The sequence below is a fragment of the Blennius ocellaris genome, assembly GCF_963422515.1.
Source record: "Blennius ocellaris genome assembly, chromosome: 3".
Classification (NCBI taxonomy): Eukaryota; Metazoa; Chordata; class Actinopteri; order Blenniiformes; family Blenniidae; genus Blennius; species Blennius ocellaris.
Window position 1 is genome coordinate 20907335 of NC_137652.1, and position 24773 is coordinate 20932107.

At 40.5% G+C, this 24773-nt stretch overlaps 7 protein-coding genes across 7 annotated transcripts; all 7 read left to right on the forward strand.

The window, feature by feature from the left end:
• Window positions 1–3342: 3342 nt before the first annotated feature.
• LOC308148821 (histone H2A) lies at window positions 3343–3729 on the forward strand (the record flags this gene model as incomplete). The annotated part of the gene is made up of 1 exon (XM_080520351.1): window positions 3343–3729. The coding sequence occupies one exon, from the start codon at window positions 3343–3345 to the stop codon at window positions 3727–3729; it is 387 nt and encodes a 128-aa protein (XP_080376477.1).
• Window positions 3730–5724: 1995 nt separating this feature from the next.
• LOC308148822 (histone H2B-like) lies at window positions 5725–10433 on the forward strand (the record flags this gene model as incomplete). The annotated part of the gene is made up of 2 exons (XM_080520352.1): window positions 5725–5772; window positions 10107–10433. The coding sequence occupies 2 exons, from the start codon at window positions 5725–5727 to the stop codon at window positions 10431–10433; spliced, it is 375 nt and encodes a 124-aa protein (XP_080376478.1).
• A 1563-nt stretch (window positions 10434–11996) lies between these two features.
• LOC308148833 (histone H4) lies at window positions 11997–12308 on the forward strand (the record flags this gene model as incomplete). The annotated part of the gene is made up of 1 exon (XM_080520363.1): window positions 11997–12308. The coding sequence occupies one exon, from the start codon at window positions 11997–11999 to the stop codon at window positions 12306–12308; it is 312 nt and encodes a 103-aa protein (XP_080376489.1).
• A 3340-nt stretch (window positions 12309–15648) lies between these two features.
• LOC308148828 (histone H2B 1/2-like) lies at window positions 15649–16023 on the forward strand (the record flags this gene model as incomplete). Its single annotated transcript, XM_080520358.1, has 1 exon — window positions 15649–16023. One exon carries the CDS (start codon window positions 15649–15651, stop codon window positions 16021–16023), a length of 375 nt encoding a protein of 124 aa, XP_080376484.1.
• Window positions 16024–18616: 2593 nt separating this feature from the next.
• LOC308148834 (histone H4) lies at window positions 18617–18928 on the forward strand (the record flags this gene model as incomplete). Its single annotated transcript, XM_080520364.1, has 1 exon — window positions 18617–18928. The coding sequence occupies one exon, from the start codon at window positions 18617–18619 to the stop codon at window positions 18926–18928; it is 312 nt and encodes a 103-aa protein (XP_080376490.1).
• A 3339-nt stretch (window positions 18929–22267) lies between these two features.
• LOC308148829 (histone H2B-like) lies at window positions 22268–22642 on the forward strand (the record flags this gene model as incomplete). The annotated part of the gene is made up of 1 exon (XM_080520359.1): window positions 22268–22642. The coding sequence occupies one exon, from the start codon at window positions 22268–22270 to the stop codon at window positions 22640–22642; it is 375 nt and encodes a 124-aa protein (XP_080376485.1).
• Window positions 22643–24218: 1576 nt separating this feature from the next.
• LOC308148830 (histone H4) lies at window positions 24219–24530 on the forward strand (the record flags this gene model as incomplete). The annotated part of the gene is made up of 1 exon (XM_080520360.1): window positions 24219–24530. One exon carries the CDS (start codon window positions 24219–24221, stop codon window positions 24528–24530), a length of 312 nt encoding a protein of 103 aa, XP_080376486.1.
• Between the last annotated feature and the right edge of the window lie 243 nt (window positions 24531–24773).

Below are 24773 nucleotides of genomic sequence, written 5' to 3' on the forward strand. Positions count from 1 at the left end.
CCCAATTCTTCTGGAGAGATTCCTTTGTGATTAACTTAGACCGGTAGACCAATCGTGATCATATCTGGCAAATTGACATTTAGTTCCATAAACACAAGATACACCTTTATTGATCTCACAGTGGAGAAATTTACTCCTACATTCAGCTCTTAAGGACACTCATGAGGAAAGGAAAGACAAGGAATGTGCAAACAGTTCCCTATCCAGATTAACAGTTTCAGTACTTGATCCAGCAGGCAAATATTTTGAAGGCAAACTTCCAAATTTACTCTTTTGCGTCCGCTGCGACTACATTTGTTGGCGCATTTAATGACTGTCTAAATCTTGCATTAGGCCAGTGCTTCTCAAATGGTGGGGCGCGCCCCCCTGGGGGGGCGTGGTGGGGTGTCAGGGGGGGCGCGAGGCGGGCGCGACTTTCAGTATTAGTGTCTTTATTCATGCTTGAACAATAAAGAAAGGGCCTCCAGCCACTAGGTGGCAGCAGTGCTCAAACTAATCAACAGGCTGCCTGTTCAACCCAGTAGAGTAGAAGAAGTACTACACATGAACACCGGTGTACAGAGCTGGCGGAGAAGTTTCTGACAGGAGTGAAAAGAAAAAAGGATGAGGCATCAGAGGAAAAGAAAACAGGTGACAGTAACCGGTATAAACCTAGTAAGAGCAGGAGATATGACGATGCCTACATAGCCCTTGGGTTTACCATGAACACGGTCGGAAACGAGGAAACACCTGTTTGTGTTTTATGCCTAAAAACTCTGGCAGCGGACAGCATGAAACCAAATAAATGAAGACGGCACCTGGAGACCATACACCCGTTATGTCAGTAAGCCACTGGAGTTTTTTCATCGTAAACTCCATGAGTATCGCCAACAAGCCGCTCATTGTGTCAGCGCGGCATCAGTAAACAAAAAAGCACTGTTAGCCTCTTACAAAGTTGCCCACCACATCGCAAGGTGCATAAAACCTCACACCATAGCAGATTTATTGTGATAATCAGGCGATTGTATGCAGAATGCTGGTGCCAGCAACTGATACAGTGGTTTATACAGATAAATAAATAAATATTATCAAGTTCTCAATGGTAGTACAATTCGGGGGGGGGGGGCCCTGAAAAAAATTCTGTCCTCTAGGGGGGGCGTGACAGAAAATAATTGAGAACCACTGCATTAGGCAAAAGGTAAAATATGCATTGAAATGTTCCATACCTAAACACAACAGATGTCCTGTGTGTGTGACAAGGCAGGGGGAGGGAACCCAGGTCCTCAAGAGCAACAGCCCAAGATGTTTTGTATGTTTTCCTGCTCAAACACCAGAGTTCTCGCGATGAGGCTCTGCAGACAGCTTGATAACGAGCCACACATTACTGTCAGCTATGTTGGTGTGAAGACTCACTGAAACTGTGCAGGAATGCAGCCCTCAGGGTTCCCCACTAGTGATGATTGAATTTGAACGAATCGTTCAAAACCCGCGAGTCACTTTACTGTATGGTGACTCACGAGTTTTCATGTTCCTTAACTCTTTCACTGAGTCATTCTTGCTACAGCCTCCAGCCACAGAGAGGAACATATAAATGTCACTGTTCTGCCGCTCGTCTAACTCCATTACTCACTTTAGTCGCCCTGTGAGAATAGCAGCTGTAATGCTAAAAGAGCTGCTAAAAGCAGCTTGAAGCCGAGCTGCTAACGCTAGCTGCTAAGCACAGCAGCTTCCGGCTCCTTACATTCACATGAGGCTTTCAGCAGCTCGAGTCAGTTGTCGGTCAAGCTCAGCACAAATGACCGACTCACCTCGTTTCCGTCATTCAGCTCGAATGCCCGAGTCACCTCGAAACTCGAAAGAGTCGTTCACTGAATCGGTAAGTAGCACTTCCGCTGTGTCGTTCACCTCATGAGTGGTGAGCGGCGAGCCCTCCGCCCCTCCCTCACCTGAAAATCTGCAGCGGCGCTCCGCTCAGAAAGTTTCTGAGTGACGGCGGAGAAAAAAAAACACACATTGTTTGTTTCACAAAGCTTGTAGAGATAAATACATGAATAATACATGGGTAAATATACAATAAACAATGTTAAAATACCACTGTAGCGTGTATTGTTTTACATTTAATATTGTCCCCTATACTTAGTTCTGCCCTATCTACGTCACATTATTTATTGATCCTAGTAAATAAAGAAAATCGGAATGTTGGAAGGAAAGAAAAACTATAAAATCATATGTATATATTAAAATATACTGTATATCTGCCATTCTGGATGCTAGGTATTTATTCAGTGTAATCATTTATCTAATTTATTTTCTGATTCAACTAAACCTCAGAAACAACACACACAATCTAGAATAAGGAGACCAGGACCACTAAAAACTAAGGTGTACTTATTGTTTGTTTTCCTCAGAAGTGTTTCCGCATTTTACAATGAATACATGATTCTCCCCCGTGGTTCATGTCACAGTTCAGCTGAGCCTCCAGGTCCAGGAGCGGGTGGAAATAGTGCGCATACGCAACTGAATCAAATGACTCAAATGACTCAAATGATTCAGACAACCGATTCACTTGGATGAATGACTCAAAAACCCGTGAGTCCGTTCAAGGAGTCGGGTTTCTCATCACTATTCCCTACCCGTGTTAAGAAAAACACTGCACAGTGTCAGCAGTTTGCCTTCAAAGCATTACACCATCTTTAAAATATCTTGTGTTCACCTGAAATGTGTCACTGAAGGAGGAAATAAATGAAAAATGAGTATCAAGTTTGACAGTCACAAATAGATACTGTTCTATTATTTTGTATTTTAACTCATTTACAAAAATGCACCAAGAGGAAGTGAGACTAATCAGCTCAAAACACAATGGGACTGAAACCTTGAATTTTAATGAGGTGAACAGCCAATTAAACAAATGTAGCCAGAGGCAAGAAAATGTCGAAATAGATGGTTTGAGATGATGGAAATATTTCCTTTGTCTTTATTTTTTAATCTAAAAATGGTTCTATAAATCTGAGCTTCATTTCCACGGATCAAACTAGAATCCAAGTTTGAAACGTGTAATTTATTAAAAAAAAAATAAAGCTACGATGATTGAAAGACACGTGGATTAAAATATCCTTTAATTTTTAATATAACTGGCTCTGTTTTGATCAGTCAAACCCTGAACCAACCCCCTCCTCAGTGAGAGCTGCTGATTGGAGGAAAGTTAAAGTGTCTCTGACGCTAAGCGCCGGTCAGTCTGCTGGAAGCGGCTTCTCATTGGTGCGTCACGGACTGGCTCGCGCTCTCCTCCCTTATCTAAGACAGACATAGTTCAAGCAGCACCACAGTTTGACTGAGCTTCAACTCAACAAACATCTCGACAACATGAGCGGCAGAGGAAAGACCGGCGGCAAAGCCAGAGCGAAGGCCAAGACCCGCTCGTCTCGTGCGGGACTCCAGTTCCCGGTGGGTCGTGTTCACAGGCTGCTGCGTAAAGGAAACTACGCTCAGCGTGTGGGAGCCGGAGCTCCCGTGTACCTGGCGGCGGTGCTGGAGTACCTGACCGCTGAGATCCTGGAGCTGGCTGGAAACGCTGCCCGCGACAACAAGAAGACCAGAATCATCCCCCGTCACCTGCAGCTGGCGGTGCGCAACGACGAGGAGCTCAACAAGCTGCTGGGCGGAGTGACCATTGCTCAGGGCGGCGTGCTGCCCAACATCCAGGCTGTGCTGCTGCCCAAGAAGACCGAGAAGACTGCCAAGTCCAAGTAAATCAGCCCTCAACCAACCAAAACAAAAGGCTCTTTTAAGAGCCACCCACTTCCTCCTCAAAGAGCAACAAATCCTAACGATTTTCCCTCCGATTCATCAATTGGGTTAAACAACACACTGCTCAAAACCACTTTCTCACTTATTAGATGAGAACTTGTATACATTTACTGAAGGATGTGCTTCTGATTGCAATTTCTTGTTTTTCATTGCTTGTCCTGACCCTTTTTATTTTCACTTTAGTTTTCCTGGTCAAAAATTACCCTTAAATCAACCCTAACCAATAACTCCAAATACTGTTGTATTTTTATAATCAACTTATTTTTGTGCGAATATTACAATTATTGCACATGTTTGACATTTTCCAATATGTATCTGCACTTATACATTAATCTTTAAAGAGATCATTCTAGAATTGTTCTGGCTTAATGAGCATTATGTAGCTTTATAAATACCTTAAAGGAATCATAAGGACTATAGGTTGACGCACTTCTGCCCAAGTTTATACGCCAAGCACGCCAAGAGGAAGACCGTGACCGCCATGGATGTGGTGTATGTTCTCAAGAGGCAGGGACGTACTCTGTACGGCTTCGGAGGCTAAACTGCTGCTGCAGCCTTGCAACCAACAAAGGCCCTTTTCAGGGCCACCCACACTCCTGAAAGAGATCATTCTAGAACTGTAATGGATTTATCAGTATTGTGTAGCTTTATAAATATCTTAAAGGAATCATAAGGACTATAGGTTGACACACTTCTAACCGAGTTTATACATTAATGACCGAACGGTTGAACCGTGTGACGTCAGCTGCTCATTTGTTGCTACAATGTATCATTACCACTTTCAAATGATGCCAATGTATCGCTATTGGTACTGGTGCAACAATGCCAGCGGTTATGAAATGACTGGTGTTTGGCACGTTTTAAAGTATTAAACGCTCAATATTCAACAACCAGCTCCGCATGACTGACAGTCTTCGTAACCAGCAGACAGGAACCACAACGCGGTGATAAATAAACCAGGCTTCCTGATTACAGTTCGGGTGATAACCTGGGGGGGTGAAGTCAGTTTTCATCCATGGGTGTTGCATTACTACCATCTGCTGGTTCTTGCTCTTTTTGGACAATTTGTTTATTTAAAAATTACAGCGTATGGGAGAAATATGATTTGTTAGTTTGAACAAAAACCTATGTATTTGTTATGATAGTGTTTTCTGTTACCTATAAACAATTCCTAAATTATGTTCTCGGTTTGGCTAATTTATAAACTAAAGGAAAAATCATCAAAAACACTTAAATGTCTTGAAAATTCATTGAGATTAAGCACTTTGATGTCACATTAATCTTAGTGAATTGTATACATTTGCTTTTATGAATATGCAATCCACTGTTCTTGCAATAGAAAACTTCTTGGATTTTGTGGTGTTTAAAGTTGTCCAAACAATCTTTAGCATTACTTATTGCTGTGTAATACTCAAAAATTGTTCTGTGGAAGAGAGAGGTTATGTTTGAAGTGAAAAGTTACTGATTAAAACTCAGAAAATCACCACTATCTTGAAAAATGGTTGCGTCAACATATGTGGAATAAAATTATGTAACACACATTGTGTAGACTCGACAATTAACCAACTTATTTCAGTTAAAAAGTTTTCATACCGTACGTGACGTTTTTTTCAATGATTATTGACCCACTTGGAAAGATGTGGTTCCCTTTCATGTCTGCTTCTCCTTTTCTTTTCAGGATCTGAACACCTGGTGGAAACAATAACCCCCCACCAGGACTTCAGCCCTACTTTACTCACATTACAAATGATACAGATTTGAAGTCTACATCCTGCTTACTTTGCCTGTACTTCCTGGCCCGTTGCAGTGTTGCACAACCTGACGGCTCGGTGACTCAGAGCAAATGAACCAATCACAGAGAGGTAACAGTGCAGACTGATTTGCATGACGCCTGCTTAAGACTCCCACACTGCAGCATTACAACACCAGGAAATCAACATGCCTGATATAGCCAAGTCTACGCCCAAGAAGGGCGCCAAGAAAGCCGTGAGCGGTTTTTTTTTTCTCCTACTTTGTTTGGGAAAGTGGGAAGGATGGGAGGGAGGGTGTCTGTACATGTTCAGTACAGCTTTTTGTTTCAGTTTCTATGTTTTGTACGGGGTTTTTTTGTCCACTGGACTTCTTCAGAGAATGATTCTTATGTTTAACTTTGTCCATAGTCACGAGTAAAAACAAGGGGGTCACTATGGTGAGTTGGAATGTAAGAGGCTTGGGTCATCATATTAAAAGGGCTAAGGTTTTCACCCATTTAAAATCTTTATCTTCTGATGTAGCATTTCTACAAGAAACACATATTAGACCATCTGAACAAGATAGATTAAAGTGTAGATGGGCAGGGCATATATTTCAATCAACCTTCTCAAGCAAAGCACGTGGGGTTGCCATTATGATTAAAAATAATATTCCCTTTCATCATATAAACACTATTAGTGACATTAATGGCAGATTTCTTATTGTGATTGGACAGTTGTACTCTATGCATGTTACCTTGGTTAATATTTATGGCCCTAACGTTGATGATGCTGGTTTTTTTCGTAAAACTTTTGATAAAATACCAGATCTTTCAACTACTAACTTGATTATTGCAGGAGATTATAATGTGGTTTTAGACTGGCATTTAGACCGATCTTCACAAAGACAGACGGGTCCCACAAACTCCTCAGTAACTCTGAACAGTCTCATTTCCTCAACCAATTTAGTAGATATCTGGAGATTACAACACCCAATGGATAGAGAGTATTCTTTTTTTTCTAAATTACATAATTCTTACTCACGAATTGATTTCCTTTTGTTAGATTCTAAGTTATTACCCAGTGTGATAGATACCAAATATCATAACATTGTGATCTCAGATCATGCCCCTACCAGTGTTACATTTGATTTTAATCTGCCAAATCTGGAATTTAAATGGAGGCTGAGACCCTCATTAATTAATGATACGGATTTTTGTAAATATTTTTCAAGAAAAATGGAGGATTTTATGTTAACTAATGATACAGCAGACACATCTGATTCAATTTTATGGGAAACATTTAAAGTGGTCATGAGAGGGCATGTTATCTCATATGAAGCTGCACAGAAAAGAAAAAGAAATTTACGACTGAAGGAAATTGATGGGAAGTTAACGCAACTAGAAATAACCTACAGACAACATGGTAATAAACAAAAACTACAGGAAATCGTTAATCTGAAATATGAATATAATACCATCTTAACTAAGCAGGTCAGCGATCAAATGTCCCGGCTCCGGCTACGCTATTTTGAACTTGGAGACAAACCACATACATTGTTAGCTCGTCAACTTCGAGGTCAACAAAGCAGCCGCGCAATTCATAGAATTACATCATCAACTGGGGATAATCTTACTCAACCTAAAGCCATAAATGAATGCTTTTCAAAGTATTACCAGCAACTATATAAGTCAAAGGCAAAAGGAGATGTGGATTCTTGGCTTAATAATGTTTCCATCCCAAGATTAGATGACAACTCCAGGGAGATTCTGAACAGGCCGATAACTGTAGAAGAAATAATGGACTCTGTTAAATCATTGACCAATGGGAAAGCACCCGGGCCTGATGGCTTTGGAGCTGAATTTTATAAAAAATTCTCAAGGCAAATTTCACCACTCCTGCAAAGGATGTTGTCCCATTCCTTTGTGGTAAATACACTCCCTTCAACATTATATAATGCAGATATCGCGCTTTTACTCAAGCCTGGTAGGGATGATGCAAACCCGGCATCATATCGTCCAATTTCTATGCTGAATCTAGACTGTAAAATCTTTACAAAAATATTGGCTAACAGATTAAACAAATGCATTGAGTCTCTTGTACACATTGATCAGACAGGATTTATCCCAAACAGATATTCATTTTTCAATACTAGGAGGGTGCTTGACATTATGTATTATAAATTTGACGTAAGTTCAAAACAAGCAGTTCTATGTTTGGATGCTGAAAAAGCTTTTGACCAGGTGGAATGGGAGTATCTATTTAAAGTATTAGACAGATTTGGCCTGGGTGATCCCTTCATTTCATGGGTCCAGCTTGCATATCTTAATCCTACTGCTTCAGTTGTTACAAATCAGGAAAAATCATCACCAATTCAGCTTGAAAGAGGCACTCGTCAAGGGTGCCCTTTATCACCATTGCTCTTTGCGCTAGCAATTGAGCCACTAGCAATTAGTATTCGAAAAAGCACGTTAATTAGACCTGTTTCGATTGGGGGGGTGGAACACAAGATATCACTTTATGCTGATGATATAGCTATTTTTGTGTCCGACCCTGAGCAGTCTGTTCCACATTTACTTGAATTAATAAACTCTTTTGGAGCTGTATCAGGATACACTATAAACTGGCAGAAAAGCGATCTAGTGGCATTTGGAGCTGACCTGGACTCTGCTTTTGTGACTTCAACTCCGTTCAATATTTCAAACACGGTCAAATATCTAGGAATAAAAATTACAAAAAATCCAAGTTCACTTTTTAAACATAATTTCCTGGAAAGATTAAATGATTTGAAAAAGAATATAGAGAAATGGAGAACATTACCTTTATCACTTATTGGCAGAGTAAATAAAATAAAAATGGTCTCCTTACCTAGATTTATTTACTTATTTCAAAATATTCCAATATGTATACCAAGGTCCTTTTTTAAACAAATTGACTCTACTATTTTACCATTCATCTGGGGTTACAAAGCACATAGAATATCTAAACAGCATCTTCAGAAGCCAAAGGATTGTGGAGGCCTAGGTCTACCTTGTTTTTTGCATTATTATTGGGCTGCTAATATTAGGGCAATGACATATTGGCAACTAAATCAAGCTCAGGAAACAGTAGCTGAGACTCCCTCTTGGTTCGTAATTGAGAATAGTTTAACCTCAAAAACATCTCTCCGTGCAATCTTATTTTCAGCCCCTAGACCATCTGCAGCTTGCAAGGGAGAACACTTTATTCTATCCAACTGTCAAAAAATTTGGTTACAAATTAGGAAATTTTGTGAACTACCAAACACTTCTGTGCATGCTCCAATATGGCATAATCATGCCTTTCCTCCTTCATTTACAGACTCAGTCTTTAAAGAATGGCATCGTAAAGGTATAACATCTATAAAGGATCTTTACATCAATAAGCAATTTTGCTCTTTTGATCAATTCCGAACTAAATTTACCTTACCCAATACACATTTTTTCCGCTTTTTGCAGTTAAGAAATTATATAAAACTAAATTTTTCGTCGTTTAACTCTTTACCAAATGACAACACTTTGTTTAGACTCTTACTAGGTCCCCCAGATGCTAAAGGTCTGATTTCATCGCTGGTAAAATTCTTCCTACAAAAGATTGCTCAACCTGCAGTTAAGATCAAGCAAATGTGGGAGGAGGATCTAAATATTGTAATTGAGGATGACAGGTGGAAATTATCATTAAAAACAATTCATCAATGCTCTATCAATGCCAGACTTCAGTTGATACAATTTAAAGTATTACACAGGTTACATTACTCGAAGGCAAAGCTACATACAATTTTTCCACAAACCTCACCCCTCTGCGATAGATGCAAGGCAGCTCACTGCACATTAGCACATCAATTTTGGCTTTGTCCGTTACTCCAAGGCTTCTGGTGTTCTATCTTCAGATGGTACTCAAATGTACTGAATGTAAATATCGATCCTGATCCTCAGACTGCTTTGCTTGGCTACTCCAGCACTTTGGAAAATTTGGGTCATAATTCAGCCACAATTATTTCTTATGGCATGGTCGTCGCAAAAAGATGCATTCTAAAAGTGTGGAAATCAGACTCTCCACCACAATTTGAGGTTTGGCTCAGGGAATTTGTTGGGATTTTACACATTGAAAAGTTGAGGTATGAGGTCTCAGGAAACTCTCAAAAATTTCAGGCTGTATGGGGACCAATATTAAGATATCTGAAGCTGTAGTTGATCCCTAATATCTATAATTTGCGTGGACAATGTAAGATTAGGTGGACATTCACAGATTGTTAAATAACTTTATAACCCCTTTATGAGTGTTTTGTTTTGATCTGTTTTGGTTTTGTTTTTTGTTTTTTTTGTTTTTTTTGTTTTTTTTTGTTTGTTTTTGTGTTGTTGTTTCGTTTGGATTTGTGTATTGCTTTTTCCTAATTTTCAAAAATACTTGAAGGAATATTATTTGTTCTTAAGGCACCTTGATATTTAATTGTATGGATGCTAATCGAGCGATATTTGTCTCTGCATTTCTACTGTGATGTTGTAATTTGCCTTGTTAAAGTAAAAAAACTCAATAAATATATATAAAAAAAAAAAAAAAAAAAGGAAAGCCGTGAGCAAGACCGCCACCAAGGGAGGCAAGAAGAGGAGAAAGGCCAGGAAGGAGAGTTACGCCATCTACGTGTACAAGGTCCTGAAGCAGGTCCACCCCGACACCGGCATCTCGTCCAAGGCCATGAGCATCATGAACTCGTTCGTCAACGACATCTTCGAGCGCATCGCCTCCGAGGCGTCTCGTCTGGCTCACTACAACAAGCGCTCCACCATCTCTTCCAGGGAGATCCAGACCGCCGTGCGTCTCCTGTTGCCCGGTGAGCTGGCCAAGCACGCTGTGTCTGAGGGCACCAAGGCCGTCACCAAGTACACCAGCTCCAAGTAGACCATCTACTGCTGATCAAAACCAACGGCTCTTTTAAGAGCCACCCACTTGATCTGAAGGTCTCTGTTACCTGCTGTGGCTTTTGACTGTTGAAGCATCCTGAGTTTAAACCTCTAGACTAGATTAATTTGATCTGATAACTGGTTCTGTGCTCTGGTGTGATTCTGAAATGGTCAGAAAGATCATTATAACTTTTGCCATGGCTCAGGCATCCATTACATACACATTTTTTCACAAGACTGAATCTATTTGTGCTGACGTGGTTGTCAATCTAAGTATTTCCTCATTCCCCAGAATGTCCATCTCTTAAAAAGAAGCAAAGATGACTATTACAGACACCTTTTCAAAGCAGCAGTGGGTATCAACCTTGTCAGCTTTTTTCTTTTTTGGTGTACATTTATTCTAAGTTTTCTTTAAATAGGCCTTGTCTGTCATTGTCCCTTATTACTTAGTCTTTGTCAACTATATGTGTCAATTTAGTTTTAGTCCAAGAACTAATTTGATTTACTCTTGGGTCATGCAATTTTCACATTTTATTTATTGAATTATGATGAACACATCAAAAGATTGTGAGAAATCTCACTAAAAATGTGTCCTCTCGGTCTTCTGTCAGAAATGCGTAGAGCAGCATTCTGATGGAGGCTGGTGAACCAGTCCAAAGTGACACGTCAGTTCCACTTAAGTAACACCAATTGACAAGACGGCACGTCACACAACAATACCAGATGACATGTACCTCAGTACATAGTGTACCGTACTTCAGCATTCTACATAAAACATTATGAACTTGAAAAATTAGTAAGTTGTATTTTTCTTTCTTTCAACATTTTATTGACATTTCAACATTGTGTATGTGCATGGATCTACAATGTTTAGGCCTGAACAGAATAACCAAAAAACTAACATTCCTTCCTGTGAATCTTGCACCTGAATGGGTCAAACCCTCTCGAATAGAAGAAACATTGTGAGTCTCCACTTTTTTTTCTTTTCTTAAGAAGCACTGCCACTGCCAGACACTTTTACTAGCTTGTGGTTTTCTGTGACAAAAACTGTCTCTGCATTGCTGTACTCTTCTATGTTCATCACACCTGAACTACAGGGAAGTGTGCAAAGCACAAAAATGTATATTTTGAATAAATAGCTCATAACTGTGACAATTGGTACCTATTACAAATTAAATGGTCACATTCAGTGACGAAAAGAAATATGTTGTCAGTGTTGTATGGTCATGGAAGATTATGAAACAAACTTGAGCAGCTTGATTAAAGAAAGCACCAGAATAAAGTGAATGTGGCTGTTTTGACATGTGTTTTACTTCTTCGCTTTTCACACAAATTCATTTTTATTTGAGAGGCCACATGAATACAGATCCTCTGACGTGTTATTGTGGTTGTGCCGCTTCCGGTCAGTTGGTGGCGCTCGTGTATTGAGTTCTCAACCAACAAGAAGCGCCAAAGAAGAAACGCCCGCTAACTGTGTTCTCCTACGTCCTCCAATGTGATGTATATAGGCGTGTCGGCGCTGCAAAGAACTCATTCGAATTTTCTACTGAGAGATTTGAAGATGAGCGGCAGAGGAAAGGGAGGAAAAGGACTGGGCAAAGGAGGCGCCAAGCGTCACCGTAAAGTTCTCCGTGATAACATCCAGGGAATCACCAAGCCCGCTATCCGCCGTCTGGCTCGCCGCGGTGGAGTCAAGCGGATCTCCGGTCTCATCTACGAGGAGACCCGCGGTGTGTTGAAGGTGTTCCTGGAGAACGTCATCCGTGACGCCGTCACCTACACCGAGCACGCCAAGAGGAAGACCGTGACCGCCATGGATGTGGTGTACGCTCTCAAGAGGCAGGGACGTACTCTGTACGGCTTCGGAGGCTAAACTGCTGCTGCAGCCTTACAACCAACAAAGGTCCTTTTCAGGGCCACCCACACTCCTGAAAGAGATCATTCTAGAATTGTACGCTTTCATGAGTCTTAATTACCTTTGTAGTGACCCGTTTTGTTGACAAATCAAATGATCTTAATGACTACATGCTTGTAAACTATATAACCGTCACACTCATTCAAGATGCAATTTTTACTTAAAATCTCGGCTCCGCATGATCTGACGTCACCTGTTCATTTGTTGCTACAAAGTATCAGAATCAAGGTTCCTCAACCTGCAAAGTCTCAGCAACACATCTAATACTGGGGAGTGTTTTAGTTTATGGTTTATACACTTATTTTGGTTTCCACATGCTTGTATACATGAATAAACCATATAACCGTCACACTCATTAAGATGCAACTTCGTTTTTACTTGAAAGTTCGTGTCTAAAACGAGCTCATGCTCTGACGTCACTGCTTATTTGTTGCCACAAAGTAACAACCAAGCTCCATGAGCCCGTCAAGTCGGCACCACAGCTAATACTGGGGAGTGTCTAAATGGCTTTGTTTAATATTTATTTTGGTTTATACATTCTATCCCCTTTGTGGGACTGAAGGAATGTCTTTCAGTTCAATTTAATGAAGATATGACTTGACATTGAAACGTCTTTGGTCACATGGTAGCAAATAGACAGTTTCCACTTGCATCAGCTAGTATGTTTATGTGGAGGGTCAAAATATATGGTAAAAAGCAGATGCTCTTGTTCAATTCTCTCAGTAGATTGTATTTGTCATGTCATTTTATTGGTCTCACGTTAATAAATTCATTCAAAATGAAATGAAACTGCAGACTTTAATGGTTTAGAGGTGTGGTTGATCTATCAAGTAACTGAGATCAGCTTTAAACTGAATCTACATTTCACTTTATGAATAATGTTCATAACTAATTCTGATAGATTTTTAAGTTAAAAGCATCTTCATGGTTTACCAGATCAGATTTGTCTTATTGTGTGTGACCAGTCAGTTTTATTATTATTTGACTTTGTTCTGTACTGTAAATACTGTATATATTAGACAAAGTAGTTCATGCTTTTGTGATTTCTATGTATTTCATATTGTTCAAAATGGTGTTCAGTATGTTTGAGAGTAAAAATGTGTTAATTGTTTTGTTAAGTGAAAAAGAACAGGAGTAGAAGGAAATAAGTTATACTGTCAATTATTCTTGTGAATGTGAATCAGGATGATGGTCAATTGTGATTTTGTTATGGATGCCTGAGTCTTGTTAAAGAATAAACCTTCCTGTATAACTACAATGTCAGCTCAACGTGTGGATCTTCTCTATTCTTGCCACAGCTCGACACGTTGAGACAATAACATCTTTGTCCTCCTTGTATTACACACAAGCCGGATAAATATATCCTGGATAAAGGAGAATGCGCGGCCAGGTTAAGTCTGGTCGGCGCAATGTTGGATAATTTGGTTACACCTTTGTCGATGCAGGATAAAGAGACGAGGTTTAATCAAGCCTGGTGTGGATGTTTGAGATAAGTGCGCGCCCACGGTGTCCTCAAGAAGACCCATGAATTTGAACACAGAATCACTGATGAAAGCATTGATCACGGACGTGCAGCTTCATCTACGAGGAGAAACTGCTGCTTCTGCAGCAGTATGAAGAAAGGAAAGATAACATATGGAAAAAAAGGAAACACCAGTGCTGTTCGAAAGGAGAGAGAGAAAGACTGGCAGACTATTGCTGACCGTCTTAATGCGTAAGTAACCCAAACATGGATAATTAATAAAGTGAACTTATAGAGCATTGATCAGTTCCATAAACCACTGATTTTTCCCGTTCCTCATAGAACAGCATGTTACCTAGTTTATGTGACATATATATAGTTTTAAGAAATTATCCGTCATCTTGTATCTATTTATCCCACGTTGTGTTCTGTTTCATCCATCATAAAGAACAAACCTGTCTGGCCAGAAAGGGACGTGGCAACAGGTTAAAACAAGATATAAAAATATTCTGCAGTCTGGTAAGTGATTTTATTGTAGCCTTAATAGCAATGATCAAATAAAGCGATAGATTAGTGTTTAGCTGATTTTTTTTAAATTATTTTTTAATATTTCAGCAGTCAAAAAAAAAAAAAAGTCCACTGTAAGAGTACAGGGGGAAGCCCACCTACACAGGACCTGTCCCCAGCAGAGGAGCTGGCCCTTGACCTGGATAAAGGGAGGCCAATGATGGAGGAGATCCAGGGAGGGACTGTGACAGACTCAGTCCTTCCCCCTGGGGGGTCAGTTTTCATCCATGGGCGTTGCATTACTACCATCTGCTGGTTTTTACTCTTTTTGGACAATTTGTTTATTTAAAAATGACAGCGTATGGGAGAAATATGATTTGTTAGCTTGAACAAAAACCTATGTATTTGTTATCATAGTGTTTTTGTTTACCTATAAACGCTTCCTAAATTATGTTCTCGGTTCAGCTAATTAATAAACTAAAGGAAAAATCATCAGAAACACTTAAATGTCTTGAAAATACATCCAGATTAAGCACTTTGATGTCACATTAATCTTAGTGAATTGTATACATTTGCTTTTATGAATATGCAATCCACTGTTCTTGCAATAGAAAACTTCTTGGATGTTGTGGTGTTTAAAGTTGTCCAAACAATCTTTAGCATTGCTTATTGCTGTGTAATACTCAAAAATTGTTCTGTGGAAGAGAGAGGTTATGTTTGAAGTGGACAGTTACTGATAAAAACTCAGAAAATCACCACTATCTTGAAAAATCTTTGCATCAACATATGTGGAATAAAATGATGTAACACACATTGTGTAGACTAGACAATTAACCAACTTATTTCAGTTAAAAAGAGATAAAAGGTTGATTCTGACAAGCTACAGGGTTTGGTGATGACATGAGAGTTTGTGTGTTTGTGAGCTTGTATGTTGCTATGACTATGCTATGAGTGTTGTAATGTATGGTTGCAAGTTTTCATACCGTACTTGACTTTTTTTTCAATGATTATTGACCCACTTGGAAAGATGTGGTTCCCTTTCATGTCTGCTTCTCCTTTTCTTTTCAGGATCTGAACACCTGGTGGAAACAATAACCCCCCACCAGGACTTCAGCCCTACTTTACTCACATTACAAATGATACAGATTTGAAGTCTACATCCTGCTTACTTTGCCTGTACTTCCTGGCCCGTTGCAGTGTTGCACAACCTGACGGCTCAGTGACTCAGATGCAAATGAACCAATCACAGAGAGGTAACAGTGCAGACTGATTTGCATGAGGACTGCTTAAGACTCCCACACTGCAGCATTACAACACCAGGAAATCAACATGCCTGATACAATCAAGTCTCTGCCCAAGAAGGGCGCCAAGAAAGCCGTGAGCAAGACCACCACCAAGGGAGGCAAGAAGAGGAGAAAGACCAGGAAGGAGAGCTACGCCATCTACGTGTACAAGGTGCTGAAGCAGGTCCACCCCGACACCGGCATCTCGTCCAAGGCCATGAGCATCATGAACTCGTTCGTCAACGACATCTTCGAGCGCATCGCCTCCGAGGCGTCTCGTCTGGCTCACTACAACAAGCGCTCCACCATCTCTTCCAGGGAGATCCAGACCGCCGTGCGGCTCCTGCTGCCTGGTGAGCTGGCCAAGCACGCTGTGTCTGAGGGCACCAAGGCCGTCACCAAGTACACCAGCTCCAAGTAGACCATCTACTGCTGATCAAAACCAACGGCTCTTTTAAGAGCCACCCACTTGATCTGAAGGTCTCTGTTACCTGCTGTGGCTTTTGACTGTTGAAGCATCCTGAGTTTAAACCTCTAGATTAGATTAATTTGATCTGATAACTGGTTCTGATCTCTGGTGTGATTCTGAAATGGTCAGAAAGATCATTATAACTTTTGCAACGGCTCAGGCATCCATTACATACACATTTTTCAGAAGACTGAATCTATTTGTGCTGACGTGGTTGTCCATCTAAGTATTTCCTACATTCCCCAGAATGTCCATCTCTTAAAAAAAGGCAAAGATGACTATTACAGACACCTTTTCAAAGCAGCAGTGGGTATCAACCTTGTCAGTTTTGTCAGCTTTTTTCTTTTTTGGTGTACATTTATTCTAGGTTTTCTTTAAATAGGCCTCGTCTGTCATTGTTCAGTATTATCTTTGTCAATTAAATGCTTAGAGCAGCATTCTGATGGAGGTTGGTGAACCAGTCCAAAGTGACAGTCAATCAATCAATCAAACTTTATTTCTATAGCACTTTACAATCACCCAGTGGTATCCAAAGTGCTTTACAACAAAGCTATAAAAACAATACATTAAGAAATAAATATGAGAATAATACATAAAAACAATAAATAAAACACAGGTGCTGACTGTGGGAGGTGTGAGAGTGCTGCAGGTTGGTGAAGCCTTTCAGAAATGCATAAATACAGAGCATACAGAATAAAATACACTGCCCTAGACAGAGTTAAAAGCCAACTTAAAAAAGTGAGTGTTCAGCTTTGATTTAAAAAGGCCGAGATCAGTAGTGGTGCGCATGTCGGGGGGCAGTTTGTTCCACAGTCTGGGAGCAGCGATAGCAAAAGAGCGATCGTCCCACTGTTTATATCTCGACCTTGGAATGTCTAAAAGAAGCTGACCTGAAGAACGCAGGGCCCTGCCAGGGTCACGTATAGTTAAAATATCAAACAAGTAAGAGGGACCCAGGCCGTTGATGGCATTAAAAACAAACAGAAGTTTAAAATCGATTCTGAAATGAACTGGAAGCCAGTGGAGAGACGACAGCACAGTACTAATGTGTTCACATCTGGATTAATTTGTTAGAAATCTGGCAGTGGCATTCTGCACTATTTGAAGACGTGAAATGGAAGACTGGCTGAGGCCAACAAAAAGGGCATTACAGTAGTCCAGTCTTGAGCTAATAAAAGCATGTATTGCCTTCTCAAGATCCTGTTGATTCAGGACAGGTCAGTTCCACTTAAGTAACACCAATTGACAAGACGGCAAGTCACACAACAATACCAGATGACACGTACCTCAGTACATAGTGTACCTCAGCATTCTACATAAAACATTATGAACTTGAAAAATTAGTAAGTTGTATTTTTCTTTCTTTCAACATTTTATTGACATTTCAACATTGTGTATGTGCATGGATCTACAATGTTTAGGCCTGAACAGAATAACCAAAAAACTAACATTCCTTCCTGTGAATCTTACATCTGAATGGGTCAAACCCTCTCGAACAGAAGAAACATTGTGAGTCTCCACTTTTTTTCTTTCTTAAAGGTATAGTAGAGGATTTTCTTCTTCCGGGTGGATCATCAAAATAACTGGTCCTCCCAATTGTCAATCATTCTGGTGATATATAAATAAGCTATATAAGCCCGTCGTACGTGCCCGTCCCTGCACGCAGCTCACTCCACACGGTCCTCATCATGCCGGTGGCCGACCCGACGCATTATTCTGGGACATTTTTACACAGTTTCACCCCCTCTGGTGCAAATCTTCTTGTAAAGTGAGCTTATATGAGCGATGCCGACTTATGACTTGTAAACAGAGCGTGCACGAGGAGAACTGGGCTCGTGTATGTCTCTCGCACGCGTTTTAGTAGGCGTTCCGTCTCGGGAGCACGTACAGCGTTGCGCATGCGCATTTTTTTCAAACGGTGGAGAGGGCGGTTCTTTCCTAAAATTCCTGAAAATCCTCCTGTATACCTTTAAGAAGCACTGCCACTGCCAGACACTTGTACTAGCTTGTGGTTTTCTTTGACAAAAACTGTCTCTGCATTGCTGTACTCTTCTATGTTCATCACACCTGAACTACAGGGAAGTGTGCAAAGCACAAAAATATATATTTTGAATGAATAGCTCATAAATATGACAATTGGTACCAATTACAAATTAAATTGTCACATTCAGTGACGAAAAGAAATATGTTGTCAGTGTTGTATGGTCATGGAAGATTATGAAACAGACTTGAGCAGCTTGATTAAAGAAAGCACCAGAATAAAGTGAATGTGGCTGTTTTGGCATGTGTTTTACTTCTTCGCTTTTCACACAAATTCGTTTTTATTTGAGAGGCCACATGAATACAGATCCTCTGACGTGTTATTGTGGTTGTTCCGCTTCCGGTCAGTTGGTGGCGCTCGTGTATTGAAGAGTTCTCAACCAACAAGAAGCGCCAAAGAAGAAACTACCGCTACTGTCTTCTCACACGTCCTCAGAAATGTTGTATATATGCGTGTCAGCGCCCCATTGACTTCATCCGGTATTTCTACTTGAGAGACTTGAAAATGAGCGGCAGAGGAAAGGGAGGAAAAGGACTGGGCAAAGGAGGCGCTAAGCGTCACCGTAAAGTCCTCCGTGATAACATCCAGGGAATCACCAAGCCCGCTATCCGCCGTCTGGCTCGCCGCGGTGGAGTGAAGCGGATCTCCGGTCTCATCTACGAGGAGACCCGCGGTGTGTTGAAGGTGTTCCTGGAGAACGTCATCCGTGACGCCGTCACCTACACCGAGCACGCCAAGAGGAAGACTGTGACCGCCATGGATGTGGTGTACGCTCTCAAGAGGCAGGGACGTACTCTGTACGGCTTCGGAGGCTAAACTGCTGCTGCAGCCTTACAACCAACAAAGGTCCTTTTCAGGGCCACCCACACTCCTGAAAGAGATCATTCTAGAATTGTACGCTTTCATGAGTCTTAATTACCTTTGTAGTGACCCGTTTTGTTGACAAGTCAAATGATCATAATGACTATATGCTTGTAAACTATATAACCGTCACACTCATTCAAGATGCAATTTTTACTTAAAATCTCGGCTCCGCATGATCTGACGTCACCTGTTCATTTGTTGCTACAAAGTATCAGAATCAAGGTTCCTCAACCTGCAAAGTCTCAGCAACACATCTAATACTGGGGAGTGTTTTAGTTTATGGTTTATACACTTATTTTGGTTTCCACATGCTTGTATACATGAATAAACCATATAACCGTCACACTCATTAAGATGCAACTTCGTTTTTACTTGAAAGTTCGTGTCTAAAACGAGCTCATGCTCTGACGTCACTGCTTATTTGTTGCCACAAAGTAACAACCAAGCTCCATGAGCCCGTCAAGTCGGCACCACAGCTAATACTGGGGAGTGTCTAAATGGCTTTGTTTAATATTTATTTTGGTTTATACATTCTATCCCCTTTGTGGGACTGAAGGAATGTCTTTCAGTTCAATTTAATGAAGATATGACTTGACATTGAAACGTCTTTGGTCACATGGTAGCAAATAGATAGTTTCCACTTGCATCAGCTAGTATGTTTATGTGGAGGGTCAAAATATATGGTAAAAAGCAGATGCTCTTGTTCAATTCTCTCAGTAGATTGTATTTGTCATGTCATTTTATTGGTCTCACGTTAATAAATTCATTCAAAATGAAATGAAACTGCAGACTTTAATGGTTTAGAGGTGTGGTTGATCTATCAAGTAACTGAGATCAGCTTTAAACTGAATCTACATTTCACTTTATGAATAATGTCCATAACTAATTCTGATAGATTTTTAAGTTAAAAGCATCTTCATGGTTTACCAGATCAGATTTGTCTTATTGTGTGTGACCAGTCAGTTTTATTATTATTTGACTTTGTTCTGTACTGTAAATACTGTATATATTAGACAAAGTAGTTCATGCTTTTGTGATTTCTATGTATTTCATATTGTTCAAAATGGTGTTCAGGATGTTTGAGAGTAAAAATGTGTTAATTGTTTTGTTAAGTGAAAAAGAACAGGAGTAGAAGGAAATAAGTTATACTGTCAATTATTCTTGTGAATGTGAATCAGGATGATGGTCAATTGTGATTTTGTTATGGATGCCTGAGTCTTGTTAAAGAATAAACCTTCCTGTATAACTACAATGTCAGCTCAACGTGTGGATCTTCTCTATTCTTGCCACAGCTCGACACGTTGAGACAATAACATCTTTGTCCTCCTTGTATTACACACAAGCCGGACAAATATATCCCGGATAAAGGAGAATGCGCGGCCAGGTTAAGTCTGGTCGGCGCAATGTTGGATAATTTGGTTACACCTTTGTCGATGCAGGATAAAGAGACGAGGTTTAATCAAGCCTGGTGTGGATGTTTGAGATAAGTGCGCGCCCACGGTGTCCTCAAGAAGACCCATGAATTTGAACACAGAATCACTGATGAAAGCATTGATCACGGACGTGCAGCTTCATCTACGAGGAGAAACTGCTGCTTCTGCAGCAGTATGAAGAAAGGAAAGATAACATATGGAAAAAAAGGAAACACCAGTGCTGTTCGAAAGGAGAGAGAGAAAGACTGGCAGACTATTGCTGACCGTCTTAATGCGTAAGTAACCCAAACATGGATAATTAATAAAGTGAACTTATAGAGCATTGATCAGTTCCATAAACCACTGATTTTCCCCGTTCCTCATAGAACAGCATGTTACCTAGTTTATGTGACATATATATAGTTTTAAGAAATTATCCGTCATCTTGTATCTATTTATCCCACGTTGTGTTCTGTTTCATCCATCATAAAGAACAAACCTGTCTGGCCAGAAAGGGACGTGGCAACAGGTTAAAACAAGATATAAAAATATTCTGCAGTCTGGTAAGTGATTTTATTGTAGCCTTAATAGCAATGATCAAATAAAGCGATAGATTAGTGTTTAGCTGATTTTTTTTAAATTATTTTTTAATATTTCAGCAGTCAAAAAAAAAAAAAAGTCCACTGTAAGAGTACAGGGGGAAGCCCACCTACACAGGACCTGTCCCCAGCAGAGGAGCTGGCCCTTGACCTGGATAAAGGGAGGCCAATGATGGAGTAGATCCAGGGAGGGACTGTGACAGACTCAGTCCTTCCCCCTGGGGGGTCAGTTTTCATCCATGGGCGTTGCATTACTACCATCTGCTGGTTTTTACTCTTTTTGGACAATTTGTTTATTTAAAAATTACAGCGTATGGGAGAAATATGATTTGTTAGCTTGAACAAAAACCTATGTATTTGTTATGATAGTGTTTTTGTTTACCTATAAACGCTTCCTAAATTATGTTCTCGGTTCAGCTAATTAATAAACTAAAGGAAAAATCATCAGAAACACTTAAATGTCTTGAAAATACATCCAGATTAAGCACTTTGATGTCACATTAATCTTAGTGAATTGTATACATTTGCTTTTATGAATATGCAATCCACTGTTCTTGCAATAGAAAACTTCTTGGATGTTGTGGTGTTTAAAGTTGTCCAAACAATCTTTAGCATTGCTTATTGCTGTGTAATACTCAAAAATTGTTCTGTGGAAGAGAGAGGTTATGTTTGAAGTGGAAAGTTACTGATAAAAACTCAGAAAATCACCACTATCTTGAAAAATCTTTGCATCAACATATGTGGAATAAAATGATGTAACACACATTGTGTAGACTAGACAATTAACCAACTTATTTCAGTTAAAAAGAGATAAAAGGTTGATTCTGACAAGCTACAGGGTTTGGTGATGACATGAGAGTTTGTGTGTTTGTGAGCTTGTATGTTGCTATGACTATGCTATGAGTGTTGTAATGTATGGTTGCAAGTTTTCATACCGTACTTGACTTTTTTTTCAATGATTATTGACCCACTTGGAAAGATGTGGTTACCTTTCATGTCTGCTTCTCCTTTTCTTTTCAGGATCTGAACACCTGGTGGAAACAATAACCCCCCACCAGGACTTCAGCCCTACTTTACTCACATTACAAATTATTCAGATTTGAAGTCTACATCCTGCTTACTTTGCCTGTACTTCCTGGCCCGTTGCAATGTTGCACAACCTGACGACTCAGTGACTCAAAGCAAATGAACCAATCACTGAGAGGTGACAGTGCAGATTGATTTGCATGAGGCCTGCTTAAGACTCCCACACTGCAGCATTGCAACACCAGGAAATAAATATGCCTGATACAATCAAGTCTCTGCCCAAGAAGGGCGCCAAGAAAGCCGTGAGCAAGACCGCCACCAAGGGAGGCAAGAAGAGGAGAAAGGCCAGGAAGGAGAGCTACGCCATCTACGTGTACAAGGTGCTGAAGCAGGTCCACCCCGACACCGGCATCTCGTCCAAGGCCATGAGCATCATGAACTCGTTCGTCAACGACATCTTCGAGCGCATCGCCTCCGAGGCGTCTCGTCTGGCTCACTACAACAAGCGCTCCACCATCTCTTCCAGGGAGATCCAGACCGCCGTGCGGCTCCTGCTGCCTGGTGAGCTGGCCAAGCACGCTGTGTCTGAGGGCACCAAGGCCGTCACCAAGTACACCAGCTCCAAGTAGACCATCTACTGCTGATCAAAACCAACGGCTCTTTTAAGAGCCACCCACTTGATCTGAAGGTCTCTGTTACCTGCTGTGGCTTTTGACTGTTGAAGCATCCTGAGTTTAAACCTCTAGATTAGATTAATTTGATCTGATAACTGGTTCTGATCTCTGGTGTGATTCTGAAATGGTCAGAAAGATCATTATAACTTTTGCAACGGCTCAGGCATCCATTACATACACATTTTTCAGAAGACTGAATCTATTTGTGCTGACGTGGTTGTCCATCTAAGTATTTCCTACATTCCCCAGAATGTCCATCTCTTAAAAAAAGGCAAAGATGACTATTACAGACACCTTTTCAAAGCAGCAGTGGGTATCAACCTTGTCAGTTTTGTCAGCTTTGTCAGCTTTTTTCTTTTTTGGTGTACATTTATTCTAAGTTGTCTTTAAATAGGCCTTGTCTGTCATTGTCCCTTATTACTTAGTCTTTGTCAACTATATGTGTCAATTTAGTTTTAGTCCAAGAACTAATTTGATTTACTCTTGGGTCATGCAATTTTCACATTTTATTTATTGAATTATGATGAACACGTCAAAAGATTGTGAGAAATCTCACAAAAAATGTGTCCTCTTGGTCTTCTGTCAGAAATGCGTAGAGCAGCATTCTGATGGAGGCTGGTGAACCAGTCCAAAGTGACAGGTCAGTTCCACTTAAGTAACACCAATTGACAAGACGGCAAGTCACACAACAATTCCAGATGACATGTACCTCAGTACATAGTGTACCTCAGCATTCTACATAAAACATTATGAACTTGAAAAATTAGTAAGTTGTATTTTTCTTTCTTTCAACATTTTATTGACATTTCAACATTGTGTATGTGCATGGATCTACAATGTTTAGGCCTGAACAGAATAACCAAAAAACTAACATTCCTTCCTGTGAATCTTGCACCTGAATGGGTCAAACCCTCTCGAATAGAAGAAACATTGTGAGTCTCCACTTTTTTTTCTTTTCTTAAGAAGCACTGCCACTGCCAGACACTTGTACTAGCTTGTGGTTTTCTTTGACAAAAACTGTCTCTGCATTGCTGTACTCTTCTATGTTCATCACACCTGAACTACAGGGAAGTGTGCAAAGCACAAAAATTTATATTTTGAATAAATAGCTCATAAATATGACAATTGGTACCTATTACAAATTAAATGGTCACATTCAGTGACGAAAAGAAATATGTTGTCAGTGTTGTATGGTCATGGAAGATTATGAAACAAACTTGAGCAGCTTGATTAAAGAAAGCACCAGAATAAAGTGAATGTGGCTGTTTTGACATGTGTTTTACTTCTTCGCTTTTCACACAAATTCATTTTTATTTGAGAGGCCACATGAATACAGATCCTCTGACGTGTTATTGTGGTTGTGCCGCTTCCGGTCAGTTGGTGGCGCTCGTGTATTGAGTTCTCAACCAACAAGAAGCGCCAAAGAAGAAACGCCCGCTACCTGTCTTCTCCTACGTCCTCATATGTGATCTATATAGGCGTGTCGGTGCTGCTGACAATTCATTCGGTATTTCTACTGAGAGACTTGAAGATGAGCGGCCGAGGAAAAGGAGGAAAAGGATTGGGCAAAGGAGGCGCTAAGCGTCACCGTAAAGTCCTCCGTGATAACATCCAGGGAATCACCAAGCCCGCTATCCGCCGTCTGGCTCGCCGCGGTGGAGTCAAGCGGATCTCCGGTCTCATCTACGAGGAGACCCGCGGTGTGTTGAAGGTGTTCCTGGAGAACGTCATCCGTGACGCCGTCACCTACACCGAGCACGCCAAGAGGAAGACCGTGACCGCCATGGATGTGGTGTATGCTCTCAAGAGGCAGGGACGTACTCTGTACGGCTTCGGAGGCTAAACTGCTGCTGCAGCCTTACAACCAACAAAGGTCCTTTTCAGGGCCACCCACACTCTTGAAAGAGATCATTCTAGAATTGTACGCTTTCATGAGTCTTAATTACCTTTGTAGTGACCCGTTTTGTTGACAAATCAAATGATCTTAATGACTACATGCTTGTAAACTATATAACCGTCACACTCATTCAAGATGCAACTTTGTTTTTACTTGAAAGTTCGTTTCTAAAACGAGCTCATGCTCTGA